Genomic DNA, 23,840 nt, shown 5'->3' on the forward strand with positions numbered 1-23,840 from the left:
CACTGTGCTACCGTGCGCCCTAAAAAAAATCAGGGGCTAATTCATTACGATATAGCACTGCTGACGTAGATCAATTTAACCCCCATTGTCTTCCAAATTGGGTGGTTTCTGGACAGAACATTTTCAACTATACAACACAACTATTGCTGCTTTATCACTGGTGGCAACTGCAAAAAGAGGCGACAAAGGAAAGCTCTTTTCACGCTGAGGCTGCCAGTTCCCAATGTGGCTTGCATTGCAAGCTCTGACCTGAAGGTAAGCTTGTCAGATTCACTAAGACAAGCTACCAAGAAGGCCTGATGTGGAAACAGGTCTTCCTGTTTACAGCCTTTGCAAATCTATTCTAATAGCAGCTTATAAGTATCGCAGCATATGGATGCTGCACTAAAGCATCTTGGCTCAAATATGATTTTGATTTTAGCAAACTGGTATCAGTTCACTATATAAGTCTGGTAATGACACTGAGTATTTACACAAGGTGATCTGTTCAGCCATGGTGACACACAGGGAAATTGCCAATCAGCTGATGCCGAGGGAACCTGTATGACTCGACCATAATGAAGTCATGACCAGGCGCTCACTTCTGTTCATCATAGGACTGCGGTTATTAGTTCAAGAAATTAGGTCATCATAAAATTTACAGTGCAGAAGGAGGCCATTCGGTCCATCGAGTCTGCACCGGCTCTTGGAAAGAGCACCCTACCCAAGGTCAACATCTTCACCCTATCCCCCTAACCCAGTAACACCACCCAACACTATGGGCAATTTTGGACACTAAGGGCAATTTATCATGGCCGATCCACCTAACCTGCACATCTTTGGACTGTGGGAGGAAACCGGAGCACCCGGAGGAAACCCACGCAGACACGGGGAGAATGTGCAGACCGCTCAGGCAGTGACCCAAGCCGGAATCGAACCTGGGACCCTGGAGCTGTGAAGCAATTGTGCTATCCACAAGGCTACCGTGCTGCCCTTCACACACCAAAAACTGAATATTCCATTACCAATTTACAGTTAAATAATTACATAACTCAAAATTATCAAACGTCAAGAATTTTATTAGAGTGGTATTAAAAAAAAATTCACAGATGTGATCAATGTTCCTGTAAGACAAAAGGATGGAGTTGAAAGAACTCCTTTAAATATTGCACAGATTGAAATTGAAGACTTGAATAGTTGGGTGGTCCCTTCAAATAACAAAAAAAAACCACCGTCATATAAGGCACATTTGCATTTATCTCACTTATATACATGATCTGCAAAGCCCCTTTTTGCATTAACACTGAACCAAATTGTTTAAAGCTTCCAACACAAGTAGCGTTTATGTAAAACTCCATTGTAAAACCCCAGGTACAGAGTTTGGTCATGTATAAGATTTACAATAAAGGGCTGATGTACGAAACAGCTGCAAGGACAAAAGTAAATGGTCTGAAAACAAATCCATGCATTATCCCAAATGCAGTTTGCGGGAATGGCTTGTTTGAAAGACAGCTCATGTTACTGGTTTCAGTCCCAATCTTACATTGTACCACTGCCACACACTGGAAGCAAGCAGTATTTTGGTTATTTCAGGGTCATCATTTCCTAAATCAGATTCCCCCCCCCCAACAATACATTTTCTAATGTAACCGTCCTGAATATCATCCACCAAATAAGTTTTAGAATCTGAAAACTAGTGAATCCCAGCCTATCAGATAATGATCTTAGCACTACTGTTAAAAAAGGAAGTTTCACATCACCTTTAACAATGTACATTTTTTTTTAAATTTAAAAATCAGATAGCTACATTCACAAATAGAACTAACAAATAGAAATTAGTTTACCTTTTTAATTGTTCTGTACTCAAGTTACAAATGAATACCTCAAGAGCTAATGTCACATTGCTATATCAATCTATTGAGTAGTGATTAGAGGAAGTTCCACTTTTATCTTATAATTTGCCTCTAACATAACCACAATTTAAAGTTACATTTCTTCAGCTCAGTAGTAAAGATCCATTATATACAAATGAAAAAATATTCTCCTAATATCTTATGATTGAGACACTTTGCACATATTGAGGACTAAAGAATGTGCAAGAGAATTTCCCGTCCCGGTCATCCACACTACTTTGGGTTACCTTGACACTGCACTTTTGATTTGTACTCAATAATCTGTTTCAACGACAGCAGCGTCACTTAAGCAAAACAACTATGAGACCAAATCTTCAAAGACACATTGGTCAGTCAACATGAAACCTGAACGAATTAGGTAATCTGCAGTTCCTTGAATTACGATTACAGCTCATTTATGTTTGCTGTAAAAAGTACAGAATGCTATAATGCTTACTATGTTGCAGTCCCAGAACCTACAGTTTGCAGAGTGCAAAGCTACAATGGAGTTTCTGAGAATACTACTAGAAATAATTATTGCAACCCTCCAATTCCAAGGGTCTACAATCAATCGGACAGCCATGAGAGATTAACCTCAAGTTCAAGTGGACAGACTTTTAAGCTGTTCCTCCAGCCAGAAGAGATGCATTTTGATAAATCATTTCTCCAGAGTGAATTTTAAGTAATGCGCTACTGCCCATTCACAGACTGGAACCAACCGAAAGGCTTCTCAGATATCTACACTTCTACTCCCATTCGCCAAACTCCTTGGTGTGTGTGTGTGTCTAAGATGAAATCTTAATATTCTGTTTCTGAGATTCCAGTTCAGCAGCCCGCTGGAGTGCAACATCCACCAGCAACTGGAACCCACTGAAGTCCTGATGGAGTTCTGGTGGAGTGGGAGGTGGTGTGTTGAACAGTCCATTGTTAGGACTAATTGAATCTGTGCACGTCACCAAAGTAGTGGGGTTATTAGTGTTAATCAGGGGTCGAACTACCTCTTGGTCAATCAGTTTTGAGGTTTTCTTACTGTCAATGCCAGAGTCTGGGCAGAAGAGTAAAGGCATATCTTTAACCATCGATGCTGTAGCATGGCAGATGACAGAAGGCCGAACAGATGCAGACAAAAGAGTGGAGCTTGTAGCTGAAGCGGAATTCTGCAATGGGTTTGGTCCACCCACGCTTCGAGATGGGTTTAATTCAGAGGACTTGCTTTTGCGAGAAATGGTGAATTTAAGAGGATCTTTGCCATCCTTCCGCAGCATGTCTGGTAAAAGTCTTCTCCTTGCATTGATGAACCAGTTGGAGACCTTAAATTTTAAAGCAAGAGCAAGCAGTTATTTTTATGGTTTCTCACAACAGCAAAATCATTAATACGCAAGAAAAATCCTGCCAGTATGTGAAAATTTCAAAATCAGACTTTTCCATGCTATGAAGTCCAGCTAGTGTGGAAACCCTCAGACAATACCACAAGCTTCTGCAACCTAACACCATATGAATTAATGTAGTGTTTCGGACTTTTTCTTTTAATAAAAGAACTTTCTTTGTAAAGTTGAGCCACCCCGAAACCTTCACTCACTTAATCTAGTCTGACACACGCAGAAATGGAGGCTGTTTACTGCTCTCACTTCAGCTTTCTGATTTACAGAACCTAGCTGGACACCTGACGACTAACCGTCACTTTAGAAGTTCCTAATTGCATGTTGCCCATGATACTAGTTTAAATTGAAAAGGCTTCTCCCCTTGTCTGTGTGGGTCTCACCCCAACAACCCAAAGATGTGCTGGGTAGGCGGATTGGCCACGCTGAATTTGATTTGATTTATTGTCGCATGTACCGAAGTACAGTGAAAAGTATTTTTCTGCGGCTGAGAGAACGTACACAGTACGCACATAGTAGACACTGAATTGCCCCTCAGTTGGAATTTTTTTTATTTATAAGGCAAATATTAAAAGTCAATCCATTTTGAGGCCTAGCTATGGAGAGTCATTCTTCACCAGCCTGATTTCCCTTTCCTTCGTGTGCCCTCGTAGGTTTTGTATTCCCTGCTGGTTTAATACTGCTGCAGTTTGAAGCCCCTGATTTTATTTGCTGACGGAATTGATCAGGCGGGCTCTGTATCGGCGTGTTTGGAGATCACACAGATTAGGAAGCTCCATTTACAAAATGAGTTGCAACGGTTTGAATTTAAAAAGGGGCAGAAAGTTTGAGGAGTGGAACGGCAACTCGAATCCCATTTGCTGCAGCCAGGACAAAGCCTTTGTAAACAAGCACTGATGTGAAAGCAGTTTGCCTATCCCAGAACACATGACAGCATGGGTGCATACTACACATTGATCAAGTTGTGTAACTTGAAACCAGTGCTGAAGGAATTGCTGCTATGGTCCTTCGAATGTGCACTGAGTAACTTAAATGTGCAGCACAAAGCACACTCAGTTAGTAGTGTGGGGGGGGGGGGGGGGGGGGGGGCTAGCGTAGGCATTTGTAAGGAATCCAAACACAAATAGAAAAGGCAAAATGAGTGGAAACTGAATACAAGACTGCCTAAAACATGCAAGCGATCCAAGGCACCAAATTATAGTTTCGAGGCTGTGCCATTAAAGCGTACTGCTTCAGAGAATTTAACATTTTGAAATGACTTAAGTAAATCTTTTCTTCATTTTTTTTAAAGAAATGGCCAGCCTCGTTGATTTTCTTGAAGAAATCCTTTATTTTTGCTTGAATATTCAGCCTTCTTTTATAATTCTCTCAAGTTTATAATGTCATTGTAGAGATCCTCATGAAAAGTTTGCTATCGGATATCTGAGCACCCAACGCCCGAATATATTCGAAAGCCAAACAAAAAGAAATTGTGCACATGATGAGATATTGTGCTTGAAACTTGGAAATCAAAAGAGTGGATTTTTTTTCAACATGCAATTAAGACAGAATGGGTATACGTCAAAGATAAGCAGCAGTGGCTGTGGATCAAGGAATGCTTTTGCCTTCAGGGGCACCATTTTAGTTGCTTTCAGATTGTTCCTTTCAGTTAGATTCTGGGAGTTTTTTTCAAATGCTATGCTGTTAAATCTATCTCCGCGGCAGGCTCACAGATCCAAACTGGGCCATCAAGTCTGCTGCTGGGCTACAGAAAGCTGATTTGGCAGAAGAAACCAGGACTTGGAATCCAAATTGAAACATAGAAGGCAACTAAAGTGGATTCCAATTTACTGGCCAAAACTGGATGCGGACTCCAGTTGCCAACCAGAAACAGTAAAGGGAAGGTTCAGGCTTTGATCACCACTTGATTTAACACGTGGGAAACCCTTTTACTTGTTAACCTCCAGTTCCAGGCACTTAAACAGATATTTACCATTGTGTCGTTTGCAGCTGAGAAAAGCAGTATTTAAAATCCATCGAATCGTATAAAAAAGGAGCTCTGCCCCACTACTAACTCCCATTACTGATTTTACAAAGAAAATCTAATGTTAAGTATGGTTCTGTACATTTGAATTGTCTATCCGACCTGCTATTTGAAAGGTGAATTTTTGAAATGTTTACTTTGATACATTCCCTGCAAGTTTGTGGGGGTTCCTCTCACTTTTCAGCCCAGCACCAGAGGCATAATTAACAGTATTGATTACAGTTAGTGCTGGAATTAGAGGGAAATTTAACACCAAATCTATGCATTCAGTGGGCCTTGCCTTTTGAAAACAGCACTTCCTGCTGTTGAAACAGCCCTTTTTAACCGTGGGACAGATTCATCAACAAAAGCGAACAAAACAAAGTGGCTTCAATGGAGGAGATGAAGTCTCTCCTTTTTACCCCTCCACCCTCAATCTCCCACACTTGAAAAAAAAAAGTGGATTTTTTTTTTCAAACGTATTGATGGGATTTTACTATTGGTGAAACAGTTTCCTTCCATTTTGATTTTTGGGAGTGGAGTCGCTTTAGGTGGCTGGGGCTCGGTGTTTCCTTAAAGAAAAACACCTTCCAACAAATCCTGCAACTAAAGGTCCAGGCTTTAATTCCCCCGCAACCCTTCCAGGGGGCGGGGGGGGCGGGGGGTGGTCCAGACGCTAAGCAAATCTGTCCCTCCAAAACCATAAATAAAACAGAAACCGCTGGAAATATTTAATAGGTCTGGCAGCAGCTGTGGAGAGAAAAACAGAATTAACGATTGGAGTCACCTTGTGTTCTGGAGAAATCATATTTGACTCAAAACATTAATTGTTTCTCTCCATAGATGCTGCCAGCCCTTTGCTTTATTTCAGATTTCCAGCATCCACAGGTTGCTTTTACCTCCTAAAACCGTGCCCGAGTTGTCATTTTGATCACTTAGTGCCAATATCAATTACTCCTAGGTCGGGTATAGTGGGCGGATTCTCTCAGTCCACGCCGTCCGGAGAATCGCCGGGCCGGGCGCGAGTCGTGCGTCGCCGCCCCGACGCCGGTCCGCCACTTCTCCATCTATCCGGGGCGGCCTGGTGGGGTGTGAGGGGACCTCAGCTGTGGCCTGGCCCACCGATCGGCAGGCCAGCCTATCGGGCTAGGGGCCCCTTTTGCTCCGCGCCGGCCCCTGTAGCCATACGCCCTGTTGGGTCGGGGCCGGCGTGGAGGGGAGCCACCGCGCATTCGCGCCGGTCGCACTGCGCATTAGTGCCGGCTGCAGCGCGCATGCGCAGACCCGCGGCGCCCATTTGACGTCGGTATCGGCAGCTGGAGCGGCGCGGGTCGCTCCAGTGCCGTGCTGGCCCCCTGTAGGGGTCAGAATCGATGCTCCAGGGGGCATGTTGACGCCGCCGTGAAACACAACACCGTTACGACGGCGTCAACACTTAGCCTCAGGATCAGAGAATCTCGCCCAGTATGTTTGGAGTGTAGAGTAAATGTTTTCCTCTTCCCTCCCAAAAATATACTCAACTGCAGCAAAAACAACCTGCATTTATATAGCACATTTAACGCAGTAAAGCAACTCGCGGTACTTCAGAGGACTGTGTACACTGAGCCGAACTAGGGGATATGAGGACAGTTGACCAAAAGCTTGGTCAAAGAAGTAGGTTTTAAAAGGGGGAAACGGTAGCGAGGTCGGGAGGGAATTCCACAGCTTAGGACCGTAGCTGCATTGCCAATGGTAGACATTGGATGAGAGGGTCCATAAAAATAACAGGAGTAGGGCATTCGGCCCTTCAAGCCTACTCCGCCAATCAATAGCATCATTGCTGATCCGACATGCCTCACGTCCACTTTCCTGCTCTTTCCCCGCAACCCTAGATTCCTTTGCTGATCAAGAATCTGTCCATCTCAGCCTTAAATATACAAGACCTCTGCCCCCACAGCTCTGTGGCAAATGGTTCCAATAGCACTCAACCCTCTGGGAGATGAAATTGCTCCTCATCTCAATTGGCCTCCCTTTATTCGGAGACTATGCCCTCTGGTCCTAGACACTCCCATGAGGGGAAACACCCTCTCGGCATTTACCCTCTCAATCCCCTGAAGAATCCAATATACTTCAATGAGATCACCTCTCATTCTTCTAAATTCCAATGAGTAGAATCTCAACCACACGGGAGAGTCTGGGACGAGAGGGCACAGAATAAAGGGGTGCCAATTTAAGACCTTTGCTCATAAGACAATCCCTCCATACCAGGGATCATCCTAGTGAACCTTCTCTTAACCGCCTGCAATAATATCTTTCCTGAAATAAGGAGACCAAAACTTCTCACAGTCAATGTGCCATTTTTCCATTCCTTAACCTGAAAGCCTGACCGTCTAAATGAGATTTTCTGTTAGATACAAAATTGCGTACAGTTTAATTCTTGCAGACAATGCTCTTTAGGAAACACATTAAGAAAACCAACTTCACATATGATCTTTGCAGTTAACAGACCGAGAAGACTTTCAACAGTTTTCTTCTGTTCTGGATTTGAATCCAGAGGTGGAGGGCGAACATCCAACGTATTACACCAATCACTCTTTCTTTAAATCCACTTTCTAAGTAATATTAAGAGTGGAGAGTGGGTCTGTTTCTAAATTGGTCCATTTTTTTTTTCTTTTATTATAAATTTAGAGTACCCAATTCATTTTTTTTCCCCAATAAAGGGGCAATTTAGCGTGGCCAATCCACCTGCACATCTTTGGGTTGTGGGGGTGAAACCCACACAGACTCGGGGAGAATGTGCAAGCTCCACACGGACAGTGACCCGGGGCTGGGATTGAACCAAGGTCCTCGGCGCCGTGAGGCGGCAGTGCTAACCACTGCGCCACTCTGCTGCCCCATACTTATTGGTTTTGTCTGTATTCTGACAGACAGGTATTAATATATGCATTCTTTCTAACCTTGCCCAACCTTTTGATTTCACAATGAAAGGAAATGTGATAAGATAAAACCTGCCAGCAGTACTAAGTGACAGCATGAATGGCAGGTGTACATTTTTTTTGTTTAGTACATTTAGCAGCTGGATCCTGGTAGCCTTTATATTTGCAAACAAAAACAGGATATGCTGGAAAGACTCAGCAAGTCAAGCAGCGCATGCAAAGAAAGGGGGAAAAAACATTCAAAGAGGCAATTAGAAGGGAAAACAACAAAGGGCAATAGGGAAAGAGCAGGACATAGGATCGATTGGCTAACTCTACAACAGAGCTGCTGTAGACATGATGGGCTGATTGCCTCTTTCTGTGCTGTATCATTCTATAATTCAATGATGTTTCAATGAGGCCTTCACCAGACATACCCTTGTTCTTTTTAAAAATTAATTTAGAGTACCCAATTATCTTTTTTTCCCAATTAAGGGGCAATTTAGCGTGGCCAACCCATCTACACTGCACATCCTTGGGTTGTGGGGGTGAAACCCACGCAAAGACGGGGAGAATATGCAAACTCCATACAGACAGTGACCCGGGACTGGGATCGAACCCGGGTCCTCAGCGCCGTGAGGCAGCAGTGCTAATCACTGCGTCACCGTGCCGCCTCGAAATACCCTTGTTCTGATCAAGGTCTGAAATGTCAACAGTTGTATACAGTTGGTATCCCACTTGCGGAGTGTTCCCAATATTTAGAGTTGGTTACAGCACAGGAGGAAGCTATTCAGTCCACCAAATATGCATCAACAATCTGCAAGAACAATCCACAGAATCTCTACAGAAGGAGGTTTTTCAGCCCATTCAGTCTGCACCGACCCTCCGAAAGAGCACCCTACCGAGGACCACTCTCCCCGCCCTATCCCGTGCATTGATCTGGCCTATCCACCTAACATCTTTGGACACTAAGGGGCAATTTAGCAGGGCCAATCCAGAGTCATCCAGACTCAAAACGTTCGCTCCATTCTCCTCTCCACAAAATCGGTCAGACCTGCTGATATTGCCCAGTGTTTTCTGTTTTTGTGTCAGGTTCCAGTATCTGCAGTTTTTTACTTTTTGTGCCCTCTGGTTTTCAAAACTTCCACCATGGGAACAGTTTCTCCCTATCTACCTCGGTCTACGACCCTCGTGTTTTTGAACATCTTGATCAAATTTTCTCCCAACATTCTTTCCTCTGAAGGAGAACAACCCCGTTGTCTCCAATTTATCCACGTAACTAATGCTTCTCATCACTGGAACCATTCTGGAACATCTATTCTGCATCCTCTCCATTTCCTTCACATCCTTCCTCAAGTGTGCTTTCTAGCACTGGACACAACACATTGTACGAGTTTTCTTTCTCTAGAAGTTACAAAATTGAACTTAGAGAGACTTGGTTTCGTACACAAAAGACTTCAAATTTCTAACACTTCGTATCACTACTGGGTTCTTCTTTGGTTTTGCTGCTGGCTGGAGCTAGTTCCAGTGGCATTGATACGACACCTTGCGCAATCCAAAAGCAGCTTTAAACAATAGCTGTAAACTGTCAGGCGCCTCTGACTCTCCACAAATGGATGCAAATAAATCTCACCCAAAGCAGTTAACTACTACTGTCAAGTAAGTGAAAACGATCAACTTTGAATCAAGCCACAAGGAATTCCCTCCCGACATTTAACCCACTCCGCTGTCCTCCTTCAGGACACTTATTAAAACGTCTCTCTTTGACCATCTGACCTAGTAACTCCTTGCATGGTTCGGTTTCATGCTTAGTTTTAAAATTCTCCTGGAGTCCCAACGTTATGTTAAAGGCACTCTATAAATATAAGTTGTTGTTGTTTCCAATATAGATCCGTCAGAAGCGTTTTAATTTACAGCACCTGCAATTTTTTTGCTTCCATCCTTTAAAGTCAACTAGATGGTGGCTTGAAAAAAATCCCTCACGAAGTACATGTAAAACAAGTAGAGTAGGATTTGGTAGCTTTTGGCGGGGGAGCGGGGGTGGAAAGAGTATTGGTGCAGTTGCTATAATTTAAAATGTCAGAGCTTAGAAAGGAACCATTCCATGATTCTACCGCACCGACCTCCTCAGAAGACAAACATGGGACACAACCAACAGAATACCCTTCGTCGTCCAGTACTTTCCCGGAGCGGAGAAACTACGACACCTTCTTCACAGCCTTCAACACGTCATCGATGAAGATGAACATCTTGCCAAGGTCATCCCCACACCCCCACTACTTACCTTCAAACAACCGCGCAACCTCAAACAAACCATTGTTTGCAGCAAACTACCCAGCCTTCAGAACAGTGACCACAACACCACACAACGCTGCCAAGGCAATCTCTGCAAGACGTGCCAGATCATCGACATGGATACCACCAGTACACGTGAGAACACCACCCACCAGGTACGCGGTACATACTCGTGCGACTCGGCCAACGTGGTCTACCTCATACGCTGCAGGAAAGGGTGTCCCGAAGCGTGGTACATTGGCGAGACCATGAAGACGCTGCTACAACGAATGAACGGACATTGTGCGACAATCACCAGGCAGGAATGTTCCCTTCCAGTCGGGGAACACTTCAGCAGTCAAGGGCATTCAGCCTCTGATCTCCGGGTAAACGTTCTCCAAGGCGGCCTTCAGGACGCGCGACAACACAGAATCGCCGAGTAGAAGCTTATAGCCAAGTTCCGCACACGAGTGCGGCCTCAACTGGGACCTGGGATTCATGTCGCATTACATTCATCCCCCACCATCTGGCCTGCAAAATCCTACCAACTGTCCTGGCTTGACACAATTCACACCTCTTTAACCTGGGGTTACCCCATCTCTGGATCTGTAAAGATTTAATCACCTGCTAATGCTCGCATTCCAAGCATTGTCTGGCATCTTTGAATCTGTCTATACATATGTTTCTGGAACATACCTCTTCATTCACCTGAGGAAGGAGCATCGCTCCGAAAGCTAGTGACATCGAAACAAACCTGTTGGACTTTAACCTGGTGTTGTAAAACTTCTTACAATGATTCTACAGTTCACGTTGTGATCTCAGGCAGAGAATTGAAAAATGGTGAATGAATAAGTCAGAACACCCCTTCCTGACCATTATCTGGTGACAGGACTTAGTTGTGATGCACCCCAGAGGAGAACAGCCTGCCAACAGTCACACAAACCCTGGTAGCAAATTGGGGAAATAGGGGTCAAGAAGAAAAGCACCTCTTTTCACACTATTTTTAAGCACTTACGTTGTTATGAGTGTTTGGGATGGCACAGGTCACAAAAGCAGTAATTTTATGCTTGCGTGGGGATCCCTTATTACTTATACCCTCCCAGTGGACCTCGTCAAATTTTGACAGACAGAAACAGGGGCCTCAAAAATGAAACAGTGCTATCATTCCAGAAAACAGGCGAAATTCTCCGGAAACGGCGCGATGTCCGCCGACTGGCGCCCAAAACGGCGCAAATCAGACGGGCATCATGCCGCCCCAAAGGTGCGGAATGCTCCGCATCTTTGGGGGCCGAGCCTCAACCTTGAGGGGCTAGGTCGGCGGCGGACGAATTTCCGCCCCGCCAGCTGGCGGAAAAGGCCTTTGGTGCCCCGCCAGCTGGCGCGGAAATGACATCTCCGGGCGGCGCATGCGCGGGAGCGTCAGCGGCCGCTGACGGCATTCCCGCGCATGCGCAGTGGAGGGAGTCTCTTCTGCCTCCGCCATGGTGGAGACCGTGGCGGAGACGGAAGGGAAAGAGTGCCCCCACGGCACAGGCCCGCCCGCAGATCGGTGGGCCCAGATCGCGGGCCAGGCCACCGCGGGGGCACCCCCCGGGGCCCACCCGCACCGCCTTGTCCCGCCGGTAAGGTAGGTGGTTTAATTTACGCCGGCGGGACAGGCATTTTAGCGGCGGGACTTTGGTCCATCCGGGCTGGAGAATCGAGCGGGGTGTCCCACCAACCGGCGCGATTCCCGCTCCCGCCGAATATCCGGTGCCGGAGACTTCGGCAACCAGCGGGGGCGGGATTCACGCCAGCCCCCGGCGATTCTCCGACCCGGCGGGGGGGTCGGAGAATCTCGCCCAACATCTTTAATGAGTATATATGCAGGAACAACAAAGTGCCACTGAATCAACCAGTGTGTAAATCGGATGGCCTTGTGCCCTCCACCCCCGCCCAGTGGAATCAACTTCAGTTTCCAACAACATAAAACACTGGATTAGGAATCAGTCCTCACTCATTGGATTAGGCTGAGTGAGTCAGCCTCCCATTTAAGATTAGGATTTTCAGGTGAGTGCAAGCTAAATAGAGCCCTAATCCATCATAAAACTCAAACTCACATCTGAACTCCTGTATTTGAAGGAGGTCCCGTGTGATGTGCACTTTGCTACGTTGACCAGACGCTGAAAGTAGTGGAACTCTGATACGATCCACGTTACAATTCTCCGTTTTAAATGCATCCAAACAGGAATGGATAGGCCATCAAGGACAGGATTTGTGTGAGAATGAATTTTGGGAATTGTAGGGTAAACAGGATGTGGATTCACCTCTGACGTCTACTTCCCAGCAGCCTACTTTTTGTCCGAAGTAATCTATCACAGGGACACAGCTGAAACAGGCTGCAGTGTGTTTGTGTGCACATAGCAATATACGTCAAAAGAACAGACCCATCTGGACAGCAGAACAGCCACCCTGCTGAGATCCTGCAATCGCACTGGTTTTTTTATATAACGGCCTTCTTTGAAAAAGTGGCTCTGAGGATTTGCAGTTCCTCTTTCCCATTGGTGAAACTGTCCTTTTATGTTTAATGCTGTTTTAACAAGAGAGGAGAGAAAAAGATGAGACAACCGACAGTTTACCTTCACTGCGTCCCTTATTTCTACATGCCTAGTTGTAGTGACTGACACACTGCCCTAACTCTTGTATATTGGTTAAAAAAGATTTGCACAAGAACGTGTAAAAGAGTTTTCTCTTTCCCATATTAGCTCTTTCGTATCTTGGCTGCAAATGATTTTTCCTTCGCATGTAAAGAAGGTGGTACTGACATGCAAACTCAAATCAAGGGAATTGGGGGGAGTGGAGGGGGCAGGGGACAACACTACCCAGGACAATTCTGTCTAAGCACGACGACCCCAGATGTGCATTTTCCAGAGGTAAATCACTGGGGATAGCAATCAGTAATAGAGACCCCAGCTAATTTTCTTTCCCCTCCCTAGTTTGGACTCATTGAGGCCTGCCGTATTGCCTGGACCACTACACCCCAAACAGAGATTAGCGCTGACTCTACAGTGAGCAAACGTTGAAACTTAGGCTGGTTCACATACCTACTTCATCAGTGAGAGCTAATAAGGGTTTGAATGTTTATGCATAGACTACAGTGAGCAAATATACTCAATTTATTTCCCCACGATATCAAAGACACCATTTTCATGCCCATGCATGTATCCACGCGAAGGCAGAGTTCTTTTTAAGCCACTTTAAATTTTGATTTTCGGTTCAAGTAGGTTTAGAAGCCAATCTTTGTAGCACTGTCACATACGAGGTATTTAAAAAAGCAACCACAACTATAAAATCAGTTTGTATCCTGAATTCAAAATGCTACATTTTCCAATAGAAGGCACTGCAGACCAGGTATTGGGAAACTAGGCTTGACACAAGCTATGTATAGTATTTGCACTTGTCTTAGACGCAAATGCTCCCCCCCCCCCCCGCAAATGCTTCCCCGTCAACTCCCCCCCCCCCCCCCACTCAAATGCTTCCCCACCAACTCTCCCCCCCCCCCCCCCCAGTGGTCACAATTTGTATTGCAGTGACTTTGTTACAACTTTAAAACAGCCCCGTGTGATATATTTCGCATTTGGAGAACAGACAAAGAATAGGGAAGAAAGGCAAATCAATACAAATTTTAAGTTGTATGTAGATCATCATGATTGTGGGGACAAAGAGGTGAGGTGACTCAGTGACATAGCAACAATGAACAAGACTTTGAGAACAGTCAGAAATGAAAACTAAAATTTACACTTAAGAAATCTTTTTTAAAAAAGACACTTTATGCTCCATTTCAAATTTTGGGTGAGACCAGCTGTATGTTGTCACTGGAAGCGTGACAGGCAAGAAAATCAGGTCTAGAAGACAGCCTTACATTGATACAGCACCTTTCAAACACTCAGGTGGCTAGTGTTTTATAGCCAATTAAGTACTTCTGAATTGTAGTCGATGTTGTAATGTAGGAATCAGTCAAGATGCGCACAAACTTCCAGCAATTAAATAAGTTACAAGATCACCTGGTTTTTAAGTTTTAGTTGCGATAAACTAAGAACTCTTGCTTTTCTTCAATTAAGCCCTGGGGGCCTTTTACAACTACCCGAGATGGCAGACATGGCTTCAGTTAAACAAAATGGCATCCTACTGATTTTATTAATAGCTCACCTCATCCCTCTCAACCTGTGCTTATAAAGTGCCCAATTCTTTTTTCCCCAATTAAGGGCAATTTAGCATGGCCAATACACCTACCCTGCACATCTTTGGGTTGTGGGGGTGAGACCCACGCAGACACGGGCAGAATGTGCCAACTCCGCATGAACAGTGTTCAGGATCAAACCTGGGTCCACGGCGCCATGCAGCAGCAGTGCTAAGCACTACGCCACCGGTCCGCCATTTGTGTGCAGCTGACCATGTGTTATTCTGCTGTAACACCATTCCTTCATTGTGCAGCTGGGTGAGCCTGCCTTCGACTGGTTCCATTCTTATTTATCTAGATAAGCTGGGTAAATATCAGTACTGTTACCTTTGGAGTCCCCGCGGGGGGGGGGCACTGCATGGCTCGTCTCCTGCATCTCATCCACATGCTACACTTAGGTGACAACAGATCAGGTTCCACATGTATGTGGATGACACTGAGCTCTCCCTAACCACCACCTCTCAGCTGCTTCACTGTCTCTGATATATCACACTATTTGTTAACCCTAGCCCTATTTAGGGCAGCACGGTGTTGCAGTGGGTTAGCCCTACTGTCTCACGGCACTGAGGTTCCAGATTCAATGCCGGCTCTGGGTCACTGTCCCTGTGGAGTTTGCACATTCTCCCCGTGTTTGCGTGGGTTTCGCCCCCACAACCCAAAGATGTGCCGGCTAGGTGGATTGGCCACTCTAAATTGCCCCTTAAGTGGAAAAAAAATGAATTGGTTATTCTAAATTTATTTTTTTAAACAATAGCCCTATTTCAATGCTCTGCTCGCCACCCTCCCCCGGCCATAAACCCAAGCACCACCAAACGCCTGTTGTCTACATCCTAACCCACATCAAATTCTGTCCATCCAACATTCCTGTGCTCGCTGACTTACATTGACTTCCAGGACAGCAGTGCCTCAATTTTAAAATTCTCATCCTTATTTTCAAGTCTCTCCATCGCCTTACTCCTATTTTGATAACCTTTTCCAGCCCCAAAACCCTCAGAAATCCCTGCACTCACTCTAATACTGCCCTTTTGTGCACTCCTGACTTTAGCTGCTCCACCCACTATTGGCAGTGATGCCTTCAGCTGCCTTGCCCAAAGTTCGGAAATTCCTTCCCTGCTCTCCCCATGTCTCTACCTGCTTTTCTGATCCTCCTAAAAATCTCTGTTCCTATTTTGTCTCCTTGTGTAGTTTGGTGTCAAATTTAGTTTCATAACCATCCCACGGGTGGCTTGGGATGGGTCACCATGTTAAAAGCACTATCTCAATCTAACTTTTTGTTGTTGCCTTATCAGAACGACACCACCTCTGACAGTGCAGCATTCCCATAATTCTGCAGCTAGCCTAGGTCTTGGCGTAGTGGCATTGTCACTGGACTAGTGATCCAGAAACCCAGGGTAATGCCATGGGAACCCAGGTTCAAATCTTACCATGGCAGATGGTGAAATTTGAAGTCAGTTCATATCTGGAATTAAAAGGTCTAATGATGGCCATGAAACCATTGTCGATTGGTGAATCTGATTTTTCTGTAATGACAATGTCCTTTAGGGAAGGAAATATACTGCCTTCACCTGGTCTGGCCTAGATGCGATTCCAGAGTCACAGTAATGTGGTTGTCTCTTAAATGTCATCTGAAAGGGGGCGGCACGGTGGCGCAGTGGTTCGCATTGCTGCCTCACGGCGCCGAGGACCCGGGTTCGATCCCAGCTCCGGATCATTGTCTGTGTGGAGTTTGCACATTCTCCCCCTGTCTGCGTGGCTCTCACTCCCGCAACCCAAAGATGTGCAGGGTAGGTGGATTGGCCACGCTAAATTGCCCCTTAATTGGAAAAAAAAAAGAATCGGGTACTCTAAATTTGTTTTTTTAAATGTCCTCTGAAGTGGCCTACTCGGTACAAGGACAGTTAGGGACGGGCAACATATGCTGGCTCGGCCAGCAATGCCCAAATTCCATGAATGTTTTTTTTTAATGTTGACTCAGGGGTGTGGCTGCTGCCACTTCCAGGTGCCTGCAAGAACATATTAGTGCTGCACACTAAACAATGTTACAACATTAACGGAAAAACATGGCTCAAGGTTAAGTCTGGAACACAAATGTGAACTTGCTAAGATGCAGTCATGTTTAAACTTGCCTGTCCATTTTAAGGCACTGCCCAGGTACTGTTTGTAGTGAACTGGTCTAATTTTTTTTTGCTGTTTAACAACTACTTGTAAATTTCCAGCTCCTGCTGATCAAGGAAGGATAGGGTATCGAGGTCAGGGAAACGGCTGCCACATTTGCTCTTTTCTTCATATTGTACTAAAGGCACTTACAACTCTGATGTGCAACCGGCACAAAATAGACCCAAGAGTATTTCTTTTGACAAAATATTAAATGTTTGCCTACACAAGTTACTTCAATGTTTTGAGATATAGACATGATTTCAAAGCAAGACTATTAAAAATGTACTCATTACTCGGTCTATCTGAAAATATTAAGGCAGGGTGACTGTGTGGAGTTTGCACTTTCTCCCAGTGTCTGCGTGGGTTTCCTCTGGGTGCTCTGGTTTCCTCCCAGTGTCTAAAGATGTGCGGGTTAGGTGGGGTTATGGCGATAAGGCAGGGGCGTGGGCCTAGGTAGGGTGCTCTTTCCGAGGGTTGGTGCGGACTCGATGGGCCGGTGTGGACTCGATGGGCCGAGTGGCCTCCTTCTGCACTGTAGAGGTTCTATGGCGATTAACAAGGCTGACTCCACTTACAACAGCATCAATTGTGTTAATTGACATCATCACGAAGGGCAAACTGATACACTGGTTTAAAGGTCGATCGCTTGTTGCTTTGCAACTCTATAAAAGGCAGTAATCTACTATTTTTAAACCAAACATCTATCTGGCATTTACTACATGTGCAGTCATTTTTGTTTACATACTTTAGAGATGTACCCAATGGAAAGTTGGGCTTGGTGAAAATGAATCCCTTTGTAACCAGGACATGTGGTGAATGTAAGGGCTTAGTTCTTCATTAATTACAAGGAAATACTAGATACTCAAACCCAACATCTGCCGCTCACAACTCATTTACTTAGGGAGTCAGCCTTCGATTATAACGTTTGCATTCAGTATGGCTCTTGAAATCTACACACACTGGCATACTGCAGGAATTTGATGCAGTTGGTTTTTACTGCTTCCACAGGAATATACACTGTTTTTAAGAGGTGAAAATTATGCTTGTTAATCTGCAAACTAAGTACAAAAAGACAATCTCCCCGATGAATCTACCCTTCAATCCCCAGTACAATGTAATTAATATTTTGGTAATGCCTGTCAAGGGTGCCCAACTCATAAATTCACCAGTAAAATGGACTCTGAACAAGTTTAGGCAACTAAATTTTGAAATTTAAAATGCTGTTTTGGAAGCGCCTTTATATCTAGAAACGTAATTACTCTTCCAGACAACTGAAGCTTAGAGCAAAAATCACAAAAGGAGTTACTCGTCCTAACTCCTGAGAGACAGATAAGAACACAGGCAAGAAACACGGACAGGAAATGGGTTTCATAACAAGGTTCCAGACCAAGATGGGCATGTTGACTATTTTGACTGCTGTACACTGACTGTCAGAAACAACATGAGAGTACAAATCGCTTGCTTTTATCCCATGCTTTTCAGTCAATTGGTTATAAACATGCCTCCACACAAGGTTAAAGATCTATTTTACTGCTTTAGTCTGTAATAAAATGTCCATTAAGTCTCAGTCACAGCTCTCTGTAAAGTTAATAGGACCACATGAAAGAAAAAAGCTTAGATCGATTACAAAAAAAATCACAAAGACTATGGCCATGCGACAGAACTCCATGTAGGAACTGGTTGGTTTCACTTTTACTAACAGCTTCAACAATCAGCTGTATGTCCCCAAAATACCCTAACACAGTCACACTTAGTGGCTGGAGCTCAGCCAGGACCATATTACAATACCTCTCTTTAAAAGAAACTCATGTTAGAAAACACTCGAGTGAATAAACTCCAATCCAAGCCACGTTAATTTTTGTAAAAACTACCACAGCTTCAAAAAAAAAAAACCTGCAACATTTATAGTGCAGCTTTATCACAAGAAAACATCTCAAGTTAATTTGCAGAGGGATAGAGGAAAAAAATGCACCCCAAGCTAAGTGAGATGTTATTAAAAAGTAAAGAGAGAGTCCCAGGTCAAAGAGGAAATTTAAGCAAGATCTACAAGTGAGGTGCAGAGTAGATAATGTGGACGGGCTGGGGTCATTCAGACCATGAACCTCAATGGCTAAGATCTGTCAATGGTGTGACAAAAGAGGTTATACCCCAAACCCGACAAACGTTTGGAGGTTTTTTCTTTGAATGAAATTTCCCCTCGTTACATGCATGTGACCACAAAGCAAAGGTGCGACCCGACTGCAATGCACAACTACGCATGCCTCCTCTTAGTAAAGGCTAACGGTGGGGAAGATTTTAAAAATGGGCTCAGGAACCTTCTCCCATCCTTAAGGCAATTAAGCAAGCTTTAGACTGTGGTTATTCGTTTTTTTTTAATTTAGAGAACCCAATTCATTTTTCCAATTAAGGGGCAATTTAGCGTGTTCAATCCACCTACCCTGCACATCTTTGGGTTGTGGGGGTGAAACCCACGCAAACACGGGGAGAAAGTGCAAACTCCACACGGACAGTGATCCAGAGCCGGGATCGAACCTGGGACCTCGGCGCCGTGAGACTGCAGTGCTACCTCTGCGCCACCATGCTGCCCTGACTGTGGTGATTCATGATACACTGAATCATAGAATTTACAGTGCAGGAGGCCATTCGGCCCATCGAGTCTCTACTGGCCCTTCGAAAGAGCATCCCACTTAAGACCACACTTCCACCCGATCCCCATAACCCAACCTAACCTTTAGGACACTAAGGGGCAATTTAGCATGGCCAATCCACCTAACCTGCAAATCTTTAGACTGTGGGAGGAAACCGGAGCACCCGGAGGAAACCCACGCAGACAGGGGGAGAAAGTGCAAACTCTACACAGACAGTAACCCGAGGCCAGAATTTAACCCAGGACCCTGCTGCTGTGAGGCAGCAGAGCTAACCACTGTGCCACCCTTGCTTTAAATATTTAAACTAACCTCTACCCCAGCCAACATGTCCTTCAGAGCACATGAGCATACAGCAGGGGTGTCCAAACTGTTACCCTCGAGACGCTCAGGCTGACTCTTGAAGGCCAAGTAACCTAACCCCATCTGCATTCCGATTTCTTATTTGCCCTGATAGAATTTCATGGAGCGGCAGGGTTGTAAAGGGCTGGTTTAATTGGCGAATAACTCCAAAACCGTAACATTGAAATCTGTTGGTTTCAACTACTTGAGCTACATGCAAATTAGGTAAACCTGGATCTAAATGTTTTAATGTCACCCCCCAAAGGTTCAGGCATATTCCAAATATCCCTGCGAAATCCTACCTTTCAGGCTTCTTAATGCACTTAAAATCTCTAACACTCTTCATTCTTTTTAAAACTTCTACTCATCTTTCCCCCAACCCCAGAATTCGTTTCTCCTGTGTGGCATGTCATCCATGACAGACAGGCCGCTTCCAGGCCTCCCCTCTCTCTCTCTCTCTGCCACTCTAAAAGCTGACTGCCGGAGAGATACACAAGAGCAATCTGAGGATTACACTCCTCTTGGCTTTGCCCCCATGGCACATGCTAGGTCAGGAACTTAAATGGAGCCAGCAAGCAAAGCAGCCAAACTCTTGACCACTGCTCTGCTGGTTTAGCTAGACCCACAGACACACACACCAGTGTTTGTAAAGGCGACGAATTGCCACTGAAACCAGTCAGGAGCCTCAAGGCCACACTGAACCATTCCCCTCACCTGCAATACTGTTAGATTCGCCTGTCCAGACAGGCTGAGTTTCTCCTGCTCGGATGGATAGGCGTTCAGCCGGTGCTCATACAGCCAGTCCCGCAGGATCTTCACCGACTCTTTGGAAAAAATCACATGTCGTTTCCTCTTCTTGGAATGGGCCATGTCGGAAGACAAGCTGCCGTCGTCTTCTCCCGTCTCGCTGTCTGACATGGTCATGTCCCCTGGTCTCCTCTGGCTACTGGTGAAGGCTGCAGAAGAGAGAGACACACACAGGGAGAGGGGGAGGGAGCAACGTCAACAGCAGAGCGTTAGTTACCAGGCATTACTCACACATCACAAACTGCAACACAAAAGCCACTCGGGCAGATCACAAACCCATACCCCATTTACAAACACAAAATAGGGGGGAGGGGAGGAGAAAAACAAGTTTAGAAGTTGCTGGCAGAGCAATGAGGCGGAACGAAGTCCCTCATTCAAACCACAAGTTTCCCCCCTTAAACAAAAAAAAGTCAGAAACATGCTCCTTTCTTTGACCAAAGGGAGAGAGAGAAAAAAAAATCTTCAATTAACTCTCAAAATAACCCGTTTCAAAAACTCTTTCCAACGACAAAACACGTTTTTTAAAAAAATCTACGTAGATGAAGGGGAAACAGGACAATAAAAACTTGGGAACAAACTTTGCCGCCATTGACAAGTGGCTGAATACTGTCCCTTTTGTTGATGTGAAACAGGAACTTGCGAGGGTATTCCCAGCTCAAACTAACCCCCCATCTGTCAGACCCGCATTCCCAAGAGGAAGTTGGCTAACTTAAAATAAACTTGTGTGTGTTGGGGGTTGGGGGGGGGGGGTGGAAGTCTGCACGAGAAGAAAAAAAAGAAAGTTTCGCCCTCGTGTGAAGAAATCCCAGTTTACAAACTGTTCTGTTTCTGATCATGAAACACACACAATAGATTTTGGGACGCGTGCTTCGTCTAACAACAAAAGGAGCCGAACCCACGCCGGCTTGAGAAAGAGACCATGCTCCCGCCCCCCCCCCCCTTTGTTTTAAAATATATATATAAATATAACAAGCCAGGGCATCTGGAGTGAACCATTTCGCATAACAAGGCCACTCACTCATTCACACAGATGGGACTTGATGCATTTCCCCAACACACAAAAGATTTAAACGGTTCCCTACCAGATTCATAGCCGGGCTGGAGGGAAAGGGGGGGGGGGTAAATAATCCTTAATGCAACTAGCAATTTTTTAAAAAGAGAGGGGTTGTTGGTGGTGGAAACACACCTAACAGCAACCTCCAGCTCTCTCCTATTGTTCAGGACGCCTGCGCTTTGACAACGTGCCAGTTAAGACTGCAGCAAGGTCACACCTAACTTACCTTTCTTTGCAGCTTTCATCCTCTCCCACTCTTTTTTTTTAGCGTTTGTGCCGGACGATGGAGTTTGGATTTTGCAGCTTCATATAAAAGTGTAAAAAGGGGGGGGGGGGAAGGTGGAAAGAGCACGTTGCGTCTGTCTCTGTGTTGTCTGGTGTGTGTGTGTGGGGGGCGCTGCTGCTGCTAACGCTGCTGGTGCTCTCGTCTTCCCCCTGCGAGGACAGCGTGGCGCAGTTAAACAAAGCTCCTCTCTCTCTCTCTCTGTACCTGCTGCTTGCAATGCTGCTGACTCCCCCACTCCTGACAACTCCTGACAGCTCACCCCGGAAACGACCTGACACTGACGTCACCTGAAATCACAACCCGCTCTGGAGCTGCAACCCAACAAACAGCAATGTGACACACACTCACTCTCACTCTCACTCACACAGGGCTCCAGCTCTGTCACAACTTCCACGCAGTTCCATCGTCACTGCTAGCGGCAATCATTTGCAACCATTATTAAATCATGTCTGGCCACTGTTGCACGCCCAATCCTCTTTGGAACGATTCAGGGAACTGAGGGTGGTTCGTTCTGCAGACATGTTAGAAATTCGTCTAAATCGAGGGACTGGCGAATTGTGTATAAGACATGTTGGTTGGGTATGGTTGGGGCGCTATTTACTGAGTTTTGAAATTTTTTAAGAGTACCCAATTCATTCTTTCCAATTAAGCGGCAATTTAGCACGGCCAATCCACCTAGCCTGCACATCTTTGGATTGTGGGGGTGAAACCCACGCAAACACGGGGAGACATTTGTATTTGTTGTTATAAAATCATAAATGCCTTAATAAAATGTTTTTTTTTAATTGTCTAAATCGCAGCTTAACGTAAGCCTCGAATGAAGTATGCTTTACTCCTATGAAAGGAGTAAAGTCTTCATTAAAAATGTTTGCCATGATACACATGATGCATACTGTATTTCCAAATTATAACGTAGAAAAGGATGGTTGATGCATGCTTAACGTGTGTGATATTTCCAAAATCGAGCATTTAAAATAAAGGGGTCAACGCCATGTTAATGAATTTGGTATATGCTATTGCAACAAGCAGTCATTTCTAGGTTGATAGTGCGGGAGTATTTATCACTTGCCCATGGTGTCATTTTGATTAAAATAACGGACAAACTTTCTCTCTCCCCAGCAGTGAACTTTTTTTCAACTAAAAGGTATGTTTTTTTTAAAGCTATCCACATGTCCTGCAGTAGCTGAACTTCAAGACCTCCAGCGATGCCTCCAATTCCTCACTCCTGGCAGTTGCGTGTAAGGATGATTAGCTTGCTGCAGATTTTATTCTCTTAGTTTTCCCCTTACCCCCACCTTCTTCTAGTAAAGCTCAGATCTCGGTGATTTGGGCGATTGAACCCCATTTCTGTAACACTGTTGTGTAGGAGAGTATAACTGCTCTGGCCAGAGCAGGCTTGGAGGGCTGAATGGCCTACTCAGGCTCCTCATTTGTATTGTATTTTACCACAGTGTATTAAGGCTAGACTTCCCGCCCTCTCTGGCAATTTTGGCAGAATTACAGGGGGCAGCAACAGTAAATAGACCAGGGTCTGGATTCGCCACTGCTGCTACCGACAGCGAGAATCACGACTGGGCGGAGAATACTGGGCGAAGCAATAATCGGAATTTGCGCCTGGTGCCGATTCCGACATGATGCTCCTGGTGACATTAGTGAGGTTCACATCCCAAGCCGGCGAGCCCATGCATATCTGTTATTTGCATGGATTTGAAAGGATTAGCAGGTTGGATACTGCATGCTCCACCCCTCTGCAATGCTCCACCCATTTGCAATGCCCCACCCCTCTGAGGCAGGCGTAAATTGTTGCAAGTATTTTCAAACGGGGCCTGGGCGCCATGTCTGCTGAGGGGAGCAAGATGGTAAGAAAACTCTGTAAACTTGTCGGGCCTCAGGGAGTGGCTGTCTGGGCC

General features: G+C 45.2%; 1 protein-coding gene across 5 annotated transcripts; it reads right to left on the bottom strand.

Moving 5' to 3' along the window:
* Positions 1 to 1,037: 1,037 nt before the first annotated feature.
* LOC140428500 (homeobox protein TGIF2-like) lies at positions 1,038 to 22,150 on the bottom strand. Of its 5 annotated transcripts, none has more exons than XM_072515051.1 (3): positions 21,871 to 22,150; positions 20,498 to 20,729; positions 1,038 to 3,181 (listed from the first exon to the last, which is right to left on the bottom strand). In XM_072515051.1, exons 2-3 carry the CDS (start codon positions 20,705 to 20,707, stop codon positions 2,657 to 2,659), a joined length of 735 nt encoding a protein of 244 aa, XP_072371152.1. In that variant the 5' UTR covers positions 20,708 to 20,729; positions 21,871 to 22,150; the 3' UTR covers positions 1,038 to 2,656. The 5 variants fall into 5 exon arrangements, with proteins under 5 accessions (XP_072371152.1, XP_072371148.1, XP_072371151.1 ...); XM_072515047.1 differs by having other exon boundaries at positions 20,498 to 20,739; positions 21,871 to 22,149; XM_072515050.1 differs by lacking the exon at positions 21,871 to 22,150 and adding an exon at positions 21,673 to 21,797 and having other exon boundaries at positions 20,498 to 20,739.
* Between the last annotated feature and the right edge of the window lie 1,690 nt (positions 22,151 to 23,840).

This window comes from Scyliorhinus torazame, chromosome 8 (assembly GCF_047496885.1).
Source record: "Scyliorhinus torazame isolate Kashiwa2021f chromosome 8, sScyTor2.1, whole genome shotgun sequence".
NCBI classification, from domain to species: domain Eukaryota; kingdom Metazoa; phylum Chordata; class Chondrichthyes; order Carcharhiniformes; family Scyliorhinidae; genus Scyliorhinus; species Scyliorhinus torazame.

Bases quoted from the DNA above. Each gene is read 5' to 3' on its own strand.
- LOC140428500 (XM_072515047.1), bottom strand. The intron at 3,182-20,497 runs GTGAGGGGAATG...TTAAAATTTAAG, and splicing joins CGAATCTAACAGTATTGCAG to GTCTCCAACTGGTTCATCAA.